Source organism: Symsagittifera roscoffensis, chromosome 4 (genome assembly GCF_963678635.1).
Source record: "Symsagittifera roscoffensis chromosome 4, txSymRosc1.1, whole genome shotgun sequence".
NCBI lineage: Eukaryota > Metazoa > Xenacoelomorpha > Acoela > Convolutidae > Symsagittifera > Symsagittifera roscoffensis.
Genome location: NC_087065.1, coordinates 20748258 through 20762242, shown reverse-complemented (window position 1 = coordinate 20762242; position 13985 = coordinate 20748258). Strand labels below are relative to the sequence as shown.

Sequence of the window (13985 nt, the reverse complement as noted above, 5' to 3'; positions counted from 1 at the left end):
CTAAATCCAAATCAGCATGCTTAGCATAATAATTAACACTGAAACTTTCTTCGTTCCCTGATAGTGCAACGCTTCTGCCTGGCTGTCTTTTTTTGTGTCCGATCTAGTAGCAGATAGTGTCTCTGAAACACGAAGCGGCGTTAATCAAGGTGTTGTTTCTTTCTAGTAAAACGATTCAATCAAAAATTGAAAGAGTCAACTTTTTGAGCGCGCAGGTTCACTTGTCCTTAGGTTATAAAAACCAGCTTTGCTTTGCACGATTACTCACTTTGACATATGAGAAAATAAGAAAAACGGACCACGCTTAGACATGCTGGATAGCCTTTAATAGATCTTCTGCGAATCGCAGAAACGACAATTATTATTCCGATTTTCGAAGAAAGTAAGAAATATATATGCTCTGGGTGTTTTTTTATTCGGACAAAATTTTTCCCAGTGACGGCTTGATCCTTGGAGCTTTGTATTTCTAGAATGCATGCGCTCACCACTTCAGTATCTTAGGCTACAGCATGCTGTGAAACGCTCAGAAATAGATTAACGTGACTTTAAGAGCGTTGCGATACTTCGATGCTGAAAACTTAGAGCGCATTAATTACGCGTGACGAGTTATCCCGCACCACAAAATCGTTCCAAACTAAATTTAGGCAGGCTAATTGATCTCATTAATTCCATACACAATTCTTAATATACAGCTTAAAATTCACAGTTTGTCAATATTTTATTGACCAAAAACCATTCGAGACCAGTTTATGGACAGCCAGAATATTCAAGGCGTTGCCCTAATACGAGCAATCTTATTATTATTTTTTATCATTAATCAGTTTAACTTTGCGAGAGCTTTGTCAAAGTCCTAGAAAAAAAGTTTGTTAAATTTGGTGCAACACAAGCACTTTTTTTTTCTCCTCAACTCAATTTGTACAGGTTTTTCTATGGGGCGACTCCTCGAATGGCCTTAAAGCACGTGAACTTGATCTGTTTCATTATATTTTATGACTGCTGTCTTTAAAAATTCTTAGTAATTATTTTGAGTTTCATGTTTCAAGTGTGTTGGTACCAATTGCACATTCAGGAAATATTTCACGTTATGATTTTCTAAGAAAATCCGGAATAGTTTTGCTTTGTGTGGGTTTTTTATTCAGTCAATTTTCGACTTGTTAATTAAGCTTTTTTGACGTATTTTTTATTCCATCTGAGAGATGTCAAAATCCTAAGCTCAACTTGAGAAAATTTTTCTTACCCGATCTTTTTTGTAAAATAACGGGCGTTTGAAAATTGCTAATTTAACTATTTTGGGATAATTAAAGTGCGACATATTGCTTGCTTATAATACGCATAAGAAGCAAATTAATGCGTTCTAAACTGAATTGAGGTCAGCAAATTAATCCTATTATCCCAATACGAAACCGTAAACACACCCTTCGTTTTTTACATACATCGTGTGGGGGTTTGAAATGAAAAAAAAAATCTTTATTCTCAATTGTTTTGTCAATTATTCGACCAGAAAAACTCAAAATTTTTTTCAATTGACCTTAAGAGCAGTCGGAAAATTCGTTCCTCTGATGAACGAGCAGTCTTGTCTCAGATTTGAAAAAAAGTATTACCTCGAGAAGTCATTTTACTAGACTATCTCCACATCATATAAAGAGTACTATTATAGAAAATTTTTAGAATCATTATAGCGGAAAAGTGCTAGTAGTATGGCATCATGAGTTATCACTTCTCTCAAATCGTTTTTTTTTTAATTTTTAAAGAATTACTATGTGGTAATAGTTTGTTTTCAGATAAATTTTCTTATTTGTTTTCAGAACATTTTTCTGAAAGCAGAAGCTAGTTACTAAAGTTTTAGCTTTGAGAAAAATCAACCGAAAACAAACAAGAGTACGCTCATAATCTTTTGAATAACGCACCAAAATGTCGCAGTTAAAATTATTTATAAAATATGCAACAAGGTCAGGGGCGGATGTAGGATTTTCTCGGGGGGGGGGGGGGGGGGGGGGGTTTAGTTGCGGACTTTCAAAATTTTTTTCGAAAAGTTGACAAACTTTTTTTCTTTTAGATCGACCAAATTGATTTCCCGAACTCTCCTAAAGCACTAAAAAGACCCTGTTTTGGCCGAATTTTTGCGCCACCGGCAAATTTTGGAAAAAAAAGCAGATCAAAAAGCCGTTTTTGGGTACTTTTTGGAAAAAATTGACAAAAAATTGCGTTTTTTCGGCGCGCACTCCCCCTGAAAATTAGTAAAATTTGGCGCCAAAGACGCTTTTAGAAAAAAAAAGGTCGGTCGGTCAAAAATGGATTTCATAAAAAGTATCAAAGGGGGACCCATTGGGTCGGCAGGGGGTCGAATCCCTGAGGAAAGGGCATCCCCCCCTAAATCTGCCCCCGAACAAGGTGCAAATTTTCTAGAAATTCTTATTCTTAGTTGCGCATTTTTACTTATTCTGAGTTGGTTTTGTGCTCCGCCCACATTGATGAGCCATTGGATGGTGTCCGGATCAGCCAGTCGCACGTAGGCACCTGGCCTCCTGCCACACTCGGGTGCTGCCGGACCACTGGACACTACCCCACACTGGTAGATCTTACCTGATAAACAGCATCAAATTGTAACACAGAGGCGAAGCTCAGCTTCGCACCCTTTGCGATACAAATATGAATGACTATGAAAATGAAACGGAAAAAAATTCAAAAAGTCATTTTTGTCAATAAAAACTGCAACAAAAGCCCAAAATATCCGGAAAAAAATTGCCTGCACTATTAGAAACTCTACAAAAGGCTTTGGAAATGCTATACAGAAGCCAAGTTTTCAAAATAAAGTCCTTGCTGCGGAACTAAGCACAGACAAAACTAAGCTGATAGACAAAAATCTGAATTAGCCAAAATTTTCTTTTTGCAAGAAAAACAGGTCTCAACTAAAATCGTATTCCCGAGCATTGTCGCGTCAAGCATGGGTAATAGAGCAACTGGGAATAAAGCTGAACCATCGAACTGAGGGAACTAAGCCGGCAAAAATATACAGACGGACGCTAGTCCGAAAAAGCACAAACACTAGAGTTTGCAAAAAAGGGCCCAGCCTGATTCGAACCGCAAATCTTTGCCTTCTCAAGTAGTGGTTTTACCTATACGCCATATGCGCCGTATCGATGATTGGATGTGAATTTATAACAAACAAAGCCGAAAAAACTGAGCAAAAACTCTTCATGCCGAAAAAAAATTCAAAAAATTATTAAATTTAAAAAATTGTTCAGTATTTTCCCCTCAGAGCGCAATCACGCGCAAAGAAACTTTTTTCGGAATTAACGACGTAATAAGAGGCCAGTAAGTCAATATTAATTAAATCAAAGTTTACCAAGCCAATAAAAAGACGGAAAAAAAGACAAAAATTGAAATTTTAAAAAATTGAGCTTGTGAATTTACAGCCAATGTGAAAAGGAAATTTCTATTCGGCCGCATTATTAAAATGCTAAGAACAATTTCAGTGAAAATTGCTTACAGCTAAAATGAACGGTTTTTAGATGTGGCAACTAGGTCGACAAAACATAAGCAGACAAATCATAGGCCAAATTTTTTAAAGCCGGAACCTTTACCGTTTGAACCTATGACCTTTGTTGACGTCCCAAGCGTATTCGTTACCACCAGGCTAAGTGTGCAGAATAAACAACCAAGTTTGAGTTCATTATGACCAAGGTACCACCTGGAGTCCAGTGAGTCCTGTGGACAAAGTTAATTACGGGAAAAAACTTTAGTACCCGAGTGCAATACCTTTGCTATCGCAAGGATAATGAGCATTTATAATTAACTCAGATTACTTGAAGCTGCACAAAACCTACATTTGAACAAAATCTACCTTTAAAGCGTTTGGTGTAATTAACTGAATAAGTTGAAATATAGTTTGTTATATAATTCTTTTCTATGCTAATTTTTAGACACAATCGATTGTGATAACGTCAGTCGATGTTTTCTCAGAATGTGATTCCTAATTCGCGATGCGCTCAGCTGTAGAGTCAGGTAATAACCATAAGTGCTCTTTATGGTTCTTGTCCGGAATGAGGTACTCACTTTATGTTTCGACGCCTCTCTACCAAAATTTGGAATGGTTCGACCATCTCAACTAATTTTGCATATGTTTTGACCGTCAAGATCGAATTTAGATATATTTCGATTTTAAAAATCTCAAAATTTCGAAAGGCAGATATAATTTGACCATCTCAACTACAGTGAGTTTATCAGAAATAAAAGCTATATCTTAAGTTTTGTAGTAATGCCGCAGGATGATTTTTCTATTAAAATGCTAATCATGGTCATTGATAATTATAATGCGTTGTACAGATAACTACGTTTTGGAATTTCCTTTTCCGTCTCACGCCTCCTCTCTCGTATTCGACCTCTTACTGACCCAAAGGGTCCCCTTTGAACTTTTTTCAGATATCCAATTTTGGCTGACCGACCCTAAAATTTTTCTAAAGGCGCCTGTGGCGCCAATATAAACTTATTTTAAGGAGGAAGCGCGCGCCGAAAAGACGAGATTTTTTGGTTAAAATTTTCCAAAAAGTGCCTAAAACGCCCTTTTGGCCTGTTTTTTTTTCAAAATCTTGCCTGCGGCGCAGACATTTTGGCTAAATTAAGGAATTTTTAGTGCTTTGGGAGAGCTCGGAAAACCAATTTGGTCGACCTAAAAACAGGTCGACAAAAATTCGAAAATTTTTTGAAAATCCGCCCCCCCCCCCTCGAGAAAATCCTAGATCCGCCCCTGCTTCAAACCGTGTGTATTTAGACCATGAGATATGCTTAAAAATTATGTTTTATCTCATAGGACGGGCCTAGGTGTGTATTTTTTTCAAAGCACACTTTCGTGCCTATAAGTACGTGGATTCTGTGCACATACCCCAATACATAATTTTACGAAACTCATTTGCGGAATCCATGACCAATGGCGGCTTCTTTTTTTGCTACATGTTACGGAACGCGCTACATGCAATTTTTGATAAAATCCGCCAAACCCCAGTCTGAATTATTTTTTTCATCGAGCGCTGGCATTTTGCTTGATTTGCGAATTGAAACATTAATTGAGTCTCTCGAACCGAGGGCTAATCTAGTTGGTTTACCAGAAACGTTATTTTCAAAAAATAGCAATTATAGCCAAGCTTCCCAATTAAGAAACCCAAACATTCTTCAAGGGCCTTATTCAACTTACTCGGGCAAATTCTTCTGCGACAGAAAAACATAGAAACAGAAATTTGAAAACTAGGAGAGCCGGCTACTGTGCAGTTAGCACAGAATGTTCCGACCATAGTCTTAAAAATAAAAAATTTTCTTTGTCTAGAATTTCGACAGTCATATTAAAACATTTCGAAATAGGCAAATTGGAAAACAGTTTTTGTATAAAATTTTCGACAGTCATATTAAAACACTTCGAAATAAGCAAATTGGAAAACAGTTTTTGTATAAAATTTTTTTTAAATTAATTATTTTTTTTTTCATAATTTTTGCAGAATTTTTTTGATTTTTTCTCAAATTCTCAAAATAGCGCAAACAGACACCGGAAAATAATTTATTTCGTGTAAAACTAAAATTTCACGGCTTAAGTCAAGCATAAATGAGCTATTTTTAGCCTACTCGCGCACCCATTTTGCTCGAAATTAGACAAAACAATAAATTTTCAAAGTGTTTTTCTCGGAACTGAGAAGCTTTTTCAATTTTGAAAGGGCTTTGATATGATTACTCGACTTTTTCAGATGATTATTTGTGGTACCTGATTTTGTGTGGAAAACAAAGAAACGGAAAAAACTAAAACACCCGAATACAAAGTTACTCCCATATTCAATGGTCGGAACAAGAGAGAGAGAGAGAGAGAGAGAGAGAGAGAGAGTGAGAGAGAGAGAGAGAGAGAGAGAGAGAGATGGTCTGTCAAAGAGAAATAGAAATGAACACTGGCGAATGAAACCCGCTTGAACAGCAATGGTACCTTCGGTGTCCGTGCATTCTAGTGGTCCCCCGGAGTCCCCCTGACAGGCGTCCTTGGGCAGTCCCTGTTTATCTATGCCCCCTGCACAGAACAGCTTCTTCTTGTTGTAGGGACACTCCCCATATGTTACTTGAATCTTCACCATCTGAAAAACATAGATTTAGTTTTCGGACGAGAAATTCAGGGTTTCAAGGCTGAAGGTTTCAAGATAGTTATGAACTATCATTGCTAAAAAAAATAAAATTTGTTAACCATGTGCTGAGGCGTAACACGACAAAAGACAACTCGTTCAAACGAATAATTACGACAACTCGCAAAATCCGATAGCTCCTATATCATTTTTGTAATTATATCTAAACTATGACTGCGGATCCAACGTCTATTAATTTTATACTTTAGAATATAAAACCACTCTAAATCCATTAACTTTATAGCCGGGGGATTAAAAGACTTAGTTAAGTGATAATTAAAATCGCAAATCAAAAAGTTTAGGATAATTTAGGATAGTTATTGCAACTCAAAAGATTTGATTAGCAATCACACGAAATTATCACACAAAACCAAAAAAATGACATGAAATTCAAATCCTCTTACCGACTGCTGCATTGTTGGAACAAAAAATTAATTGAGATTTTTGTTTCAAAAACCAATCATGATTTACGCATTTAACTGCAAATTGCAAATGATAGGTATGAAAAAAGAATTGTCACCTCCATAATCATTTTTTTTAGTCGGAAAGTGCCTGTATAATGCCATTATAATCGGTTAGGTACTTGGAGTTTATCGGGGTGCTTGTCCTGGTTGGCACAGACTGCCCCGTCCTGCTCACAACTGCGGCCCCACCCGGTGGCATAAACCAGCTGTCCCTCCTGCGGCTGCTCCATCGGTCCCTGGGAACGGAGATAGAGGTGAAATCTTTCTTGAATCTCCTCCCACTGTGTAGTTTGATGACTGCTATGTCTAGTGAGGGGTGTGTGATCACCTGTTGGCCATTGGTGCAGTCGAAGTCAAACTGGTATCCTGGAAGAATCAGTTACCCAGAAGAATAAACAGTTGGTTAAACTGGTTTATCATGATGCCGCATTTATGTCGGTTCAAAATGCTCTAATAAGGTTATAAAAATGTCAAACCTTGCAGTGTTTAAATGATAAAAAAGTAAGATTTTTTCTAAATATAAAGAGAAAAGCGCATCAACTTCCTAATTTTTAGTTCGTGCCAAATGTCGATTAATTTGGCAAATTATATACTAAATTAGCTCCCTTGGCAAAAATTATAGATGTAAATATTTGTACCTTATTAAACTAAAGTTCTCGCCAAAAAATCTACACCAACTCTGCTTGCTAGTTTTTGAAACACAGAGGAACCTTTTTCTACTCAGATTAAATTCGTCTAAAATCAAAATTAAAACCCTCCGCCTCCCCAAAAAAGAAACCGTCACAATAATTACAGATTAATAACTTACCTTTGTTTTTGTTGATTTCTCCATAGGTGATATACCCGTAACAAGGTTCCACGACACAGTGTTTTGCAGTCAACACTAAACAGTCGACATGATCAATAATCAGATTCCAAATGTTGGTTTTCAGAAATATATTACAAACAACGCACCTGTTTTGCGGGAGAGGATAACGCCGCCACACATTTCACAGTTTTTTTTGCTAAAAAACACAAGATTTTTTCCGATCAGAAATCTGTTTTTTTTTTAAAGTTTTCACTGAATAAATTTAGTCTCAAGCAACCTGAATCGTGAACAATCTCTCCCTAGAATTAAGTCGCAAGTTCAAGCCGTAAGGCCTTGCATCTACAATGCTCAAATCTACGATTGGCTGAAAAGTATTGCTGTTAACCAAATCAACAATCTCCCCCTTAAAATGTATTATGGGGAGAGCTTGTTCACTTGGTCTCAACCCGCACCGGAGTTCCATGGATAATAATGGATTATAATGAAAAATTGTTCTCCAAAATGTTGTTATTATAATAATGTTGACATTGTTGTAAATTTAGACCACGAAATCGATTATATTGTCACTAAAATCGATTATTTTCGTAAAAACACAATCCATTAAAATTCATATTAATGGATTATAATCCATTAAAAATCCATTATATTTGATTATAACGGATTATAATCTTTACATTTTTTTTGCAAAATTGTTTGCAAAATTGCAACATTTCCCCTACGTTCATCTCTATGCCCACCCTATGTTTCCTTAAGCTTACCACCAACCCCAACAACCCCCCCCCCTTATTTACATTTTACACCCCGCTCCCACTCTCCAGTTTAACACCCTCACCCAATTTTTTTGTTCCACCCCTCCCCCGTTTTTTTACCCTGCCCACGTTCAGTAAACGGAGGAAGGGGGTGGGGGTGAGGGGGTGTTTGGTTACACTAAAATAGATGGGGGAAAGCTGTTTCGAAGGAAGTAAGCTTTGAAGCTGTTTTGAAGGAGATAAATTGCTGGGTGGGGGGGGGGACGGTGGGTAAACTGTGGGGGGGGGGGGGGGAGTAAACTGGGGAAGGGGTTGTTAAAAGAGGTTATGGAGTTTACGAAAAGTAAAGATAAAGCGGAGAAAACTTAAATAAATAGAAATATTTAAGTAAAGATAGTAAATATAAAAGTAAATATAAGTAAATATTAAGTAAATATAAAAGTAAAGATTTATGAAACGTAATACGTAACAACTGCACGAAACAGGAAATGAGATAACTTTGAAAAAAATTGCAAATTTTATAATTTCTTCTCAAAAAATACGTTATAATTGATTATAATTGTTTACAATGGATTATGATTATTATAATCCGTTTTAATGGATTATAATCAATTACTTTTGTAATTTTATAGTTACTGACTATAAAATGACAATATAATCGATTATTATCCAAGGAACTCCAGTGCGGGAAACTTGCATACACGGCCGATCACGATAATTGTTTTTGCTCGCCAAAGAAGTTGCACTTGTTCAAACAATGTTGCCATAAGAGGCGACAATTCATAACAGGAGGAAACTCCGAACAGGCGACAATTCGTAACAGGCGACAGTTCGGAACAGGCGACAATTCGTAACAGGCGACAATTCGTAACAAGCGAAAATTTGGATCAAGCGATAATTCGTAACAAGACATTGGCAAGTAGAATACGCTTGATCCGTTTCGCTCCACTGAGCTTACATCCAGCACGAGAAGAATATTGGGTTACTGCGCGTGAATCAATGTTCCCCGCCTAATCTACTATTATTACTAATTGTCTCTTGTTACGAATTGTCGCATCAGGCAGTAGCATGCAGAATATTTTGACGAGATGTTTCGAAAAAATTGATCTATCTTTTTAAAGCAGCCGTTTTGGTTTTATTAGCTCGAAATCTCTAACAATCAATATAACAAAGACTACATACATTTACATTTAAATCTAACAACGTCGAAACCTAACAAGTGACAATGACTATAGTTGAAAAATGACATGATTTAGGAAATTTTGCTTAATTAGAAAAACTTTTGCTTTTTCATTCAAAAAAGATTACTTGGAGGTGCATTTTACGCCAATTGCTTCAAAAAAAAACATTTTAAAGATAACTTCTGGAAAAATATGATCCTTCAAAGCAGCTTCAAAAACATGTTTATGATTTAACCAATTAACTTGTTATTTCAGCAAAAATTGTGGCAGATTGTGTCTAACCTGTCTGCTGTTGGACACATGAGAATGTACACAGCCCAGGGGTGGTCTTCCAGGTGCGCGTCCATTCCGTTGATGATACGACCTCCGGAACTCACACCCCCTCCCCGGTAGCAGCTGCGACTCAGATTACGACCACCCATATTGTGATACATTGGGTCACTTTCGATCCAGCATCTAAATATGTTTGAGACAAGAAGATCCATTTAATGTGCAATTCATTTTAGGTTATCAATATTGTTCCGACCATTGAAAATGGGGAGACATTTTGTATTTGGGTGATTTAGGGTTTTTTCCCAAATCAGATACCACAAATAAGAATCGGATATACCGAGTGATAAACCACATCGAGTGATATACCACATTAAAGCCCTTGCAGGCAAATTTTGAATGAAATTCATATATCTTCAAAAAGTTGGCTATTTTTGTTTGTTAAAGTTTACGCCGTTAAAATTTACTGCAAAGAGTGGCTCTTTTTCTACTCTGCGGTCTTTGTAGTAGTTAGAACATAGTTGAAAGAAGCCCGAGGGAAAAAGAGCCCGGCCTGAGGGCACGAAGTGCCCGAGTGCGGCTCTTTTGCCCGAGGCCATCTTCAACTATGTTCTAACTGTTGAAAAGTATGTTTTAGCTCTTTCTGAGGGAAAGATGCCGGATAATTGTGAAAGAGCCCTGAAAAGTGCGCCAAACTATGCAAATGATTTCCTTTTTTATTCATGCGTTCTAATATTTCATTTTTCATTCATACCTTGTCGTGAAAGAGCATGTGTGAAAGAGCAAAAATATACTCTTCCAATTTTTGATTTTCATTGTCTTGTTCCTTGTTATTATGGCTGAGTGCGTGATGTTACGATATAAAATTTGTTAATTTGTTGACCATGCCAAATTTTCTTGCACTATGAAAGAGTTAAATTAGCTTTTCAAAATTGAATTGAAAAATCGGGTAAAATGGAAAAAAGCTACGAAGTTAAAAGCAGGAATTTTTCTTAAAAAAGTATTGGCACGACTAATTAACGCAAGAATTACAAAATATAAGCTTTCGAAAAATAGTTGTTAACCCGAAAAAGTCTACAATCCTGTTCGATAACGCTTGCTAATTGCAAGCTTAATAATGGTAAAAGACTTGGATCTGCACTACTTTTTTATAGGTTGTCTCCAATGGTGTTCATGAACAGCGTTCAACAAGTATTGATTTCAGTATACTGAGCGGCAACCAAGCCGACAAAAATAGAATTGACCCTCGTTAAGCTGAAAACAAAACTACACAATTGTTGTCATATTTAATTTTGAGCTAAAATTTGGCTCTTTTCGAGCTCCCCCCCCCCTTTGTTAAATTACAAAAAGAGATGTTCAAAAATTGTCACACGGCAATTTTCACGTTAGAAATGTTGTGAAAATTTGTTCAGCTGTTCACGCTGACACGTTTTAATGCAGTTTATAACATTAAATTTTTTTTAAAAAAGACTTTCATGTAATGAATTTCAGAAAAAATGAAAGGGGGGAACTGGAAAAGCGCCTAAAATTCCACTTCCTCACCTTTTTAACTCAATTTTGAAAAAGTACTTAAACATTTACATAATGGACGACAGTTAGCATGACGAATAAACCTGCTATTGTGAACAGATTTGCTCTTCATCATTTTCATCGAAACTTTTGCGTTTAGCCATAATTACACGGTAAAAGGTTGAAAAGTACGGGGGAATTGGAAAAAAGTCGAAGAAGTAGGCAGATGAATAACCGTACCAGATTTTATCGTTTGCATTTGAAAAAGAATAATGAACAGACAAAAACCCAGATTCCGAAAAAAAATTAAAAATTTCAGCTTTTTTTCAATAAATTTAACTAAAAGTTGGGCTCTTTTTCCTTTTACCCCCCACCTGCAAATTTTTACAAGCAAATTTGTTGATAACATTGTCCGATTGTTATGAAAATTCACATACAGACTAACAAAGCCATGACAAACATATTTGATCTGCATACTCAACCTCGTAAAACCACTCGTTACACTAATATATTGAAGCTCGTGTGAGGTGGGGGGGGGGGGAAGGAAAAAGAGCCAAAAGTTGATTTCTATGAAAATAAACTTAGGTAGATGTGTTTGGACGTTCAGATTTGAAAAAATAGTTAGATGGTTTTCCACCCCTCCATCGCGCAAATTTCAAAATTTGGCTCTTTTTTCCTACCCCCACCTGAAATTTTTTACTAGTAAAGTTACTGTTCACATTGTCTGATCGTTCTGAAAATTGACATGCGGACTAATTGAGTTGTGCCAAAAATATTTGGTAAACATAATTAACCTTTTAAAACCACTCGTTACACCATAAAATTGATGGTCATGTAAGGTGGGGGGGGGGGGGAAGTAAAAAGATCCCAAATTTTTAGCTTGCCTTGTTGTTTTACCTGTTATTATGGCTAAATGCGTGTTTTTACGATGTAGAGTATGGAAAACAAATATGTTCACACTAGTTAGTTTGCTCACCATGTCAAAATTTATTCCATCGTGGGTATATTGAAATGATATTTTATTATTGAATTATTTGAAACGTAGCGGCGATGAGAGTGGAAAAGAGCTTTCTATTCAACTCCATTCCCACATTGAAATTTCACGTTTGAAAAATATTCGCTTTTAAGCACAACCAAAAAAGAAATTCTGAAAAGTGGGGTGGGATTAGAAACGTTGGGGTTGGGGCAAAAAAATGTCAATTTTTTCTATCCGAAGTGATGATTTTGTTGGCTCAACAGTTCAAATTTTGCCGTTTCAATGTAGTCAAAATGTTTATATTGCAGTCAAAACGAGTGATTTTCATTCATGGAATCGAAAGATTCCATGCTCAATGGCTTTCAAAACAGAATGTTTGAAATTTTCCCTAAATTTTCAATTTTGAAAAACTATTTTATCTTCATACTTTACATCGTAACATCACGCGTTTAGCCATAATAGCAATTTGAAAAGGGGCGGGAAAAGTAGAAAAGAGTCAAGTATTAGGTTGTGTTAATTTTTTTTCTTCAGTACAAACTGGGGCTCTTTTTGAGTTTCCCCCCTTTCAAATTCAATTTTGAAAAGTCTATTTAACGTTGTCACAATGCAATGAAATTTGGCGTGGTGAGCAAATCGACAATTCTGAACAGATTTGTTCTTCATACTTTACAGCGTAACGTCACTTATTTAGCCGTAATAACACGTAAAACAAATATAAAAACTCGTTACTTTGAAGGGGAGAACTGGAAAAGAGCCCAAACTGGTCAATCAGTGAAGCAGAACACTGTAGATGTTTAAAAAGCCCCTTAACTTCAAACTTTTCAATTTAATAGTTGTTTTACGGGTAATCAGGGCTAAGGTAACGATTTAAGGCTTGACAAACAAATCTGTTCACAATTGATGGCTTTTTTTGTTTCCAATCTTCGATTGACTATGTTTCAGAATTGAAACTCCCATGTAAGGGGTGTAGTAGTGATAGCCATATTATTGATAGTAATTTTGACAAGAGGTTCTCTATTCAATTGCTCTCCATTAAAAATAAATTTTCACTTGATTTCTAATAAGCTTGTTCAAAATGCTTTGTGAAAACAATTTTTTTTTTCAGATTCCTTAATTGAACATCCGAGTTTGCGTTTTGATTTTTTCATCAGTGATTGATTAATCGGCTCTTTTCCAGTTCTACTTTTTCAAAATACCGAGATTTCTGTTTGTTTTACGTGTTATTACGGCTGAATGCGTGATGTTACGCTGAAAAGTATGAAGAACAAATCTGTTCACAGTTGTTGATTTATTCACCACGCCAAATTTCATTGCATGATGACAACGTTAAATAAGCTTTTCAAATTTGAATTTGAAAGGGGGGAACTGGAAAAGAGCCGATTAATCAACTAATTTAAGATGTCAAAATCGCTGTAACTTGGATTAAAAAGCAAAATTCTCTGCGATTTTAGCATTCAAGACAAGTATGTGATTGGAAGAGAAAAATTCCAGAATATTGGTGCCCCTGGTGGACTGTTTCTTGTTTTGGATTACTCAGCTAGCTAACAGGTTTTTTCTTAATTGTTCTGAGGCAGTCCTCCTGGTATGGAGTCCCCCTAGGATAAGATTAAGTAATGCTCTGCTTTTTCAGCGTGTGAGGAGAATTGACTATGAGAAAACAAATTTTCTCTGATTTTTTTCTCTGTTCAGAGACTGCTCGTCGATGGGATGGGAATAAAACTATTTTTTTTGCCTCATTTTGCTGGATTTCATATTGTTAAAAAATGCTATTCATAAAATTTTCCTATATTAAAAAGTTCTAAATTTTCAATTTCCATATATGAAAAATTGCTAGTCATACAATTTGAAAAGTATGACGCTGAAAAGTATGAAGAAC

The 13985-nt window shown here is 36.1% G+C and overlaps 1 protein-coding gene across 1 annotated transcript; it reads right to left on the bottom strand.

Moving 5' to 3' along the window:
- LOC134844792 (transmembrane protease serine 9-like) lies at window positions 1–7499 on the bottom strand (the record flags this gene model as incomplete). The annotated part of the gene is given in 5 exon segments (XM_063861607.1): window positions 1–122; window positions 2437–2583; window positions 5963–6107; window positions 6736–6982; window positions 7425–7499. Coding segments are annotated over 4 exon segments (525 nt in total).
- Between the last annotated feature and the right edge of the window lie 6486 nt (window positions 7500–13985).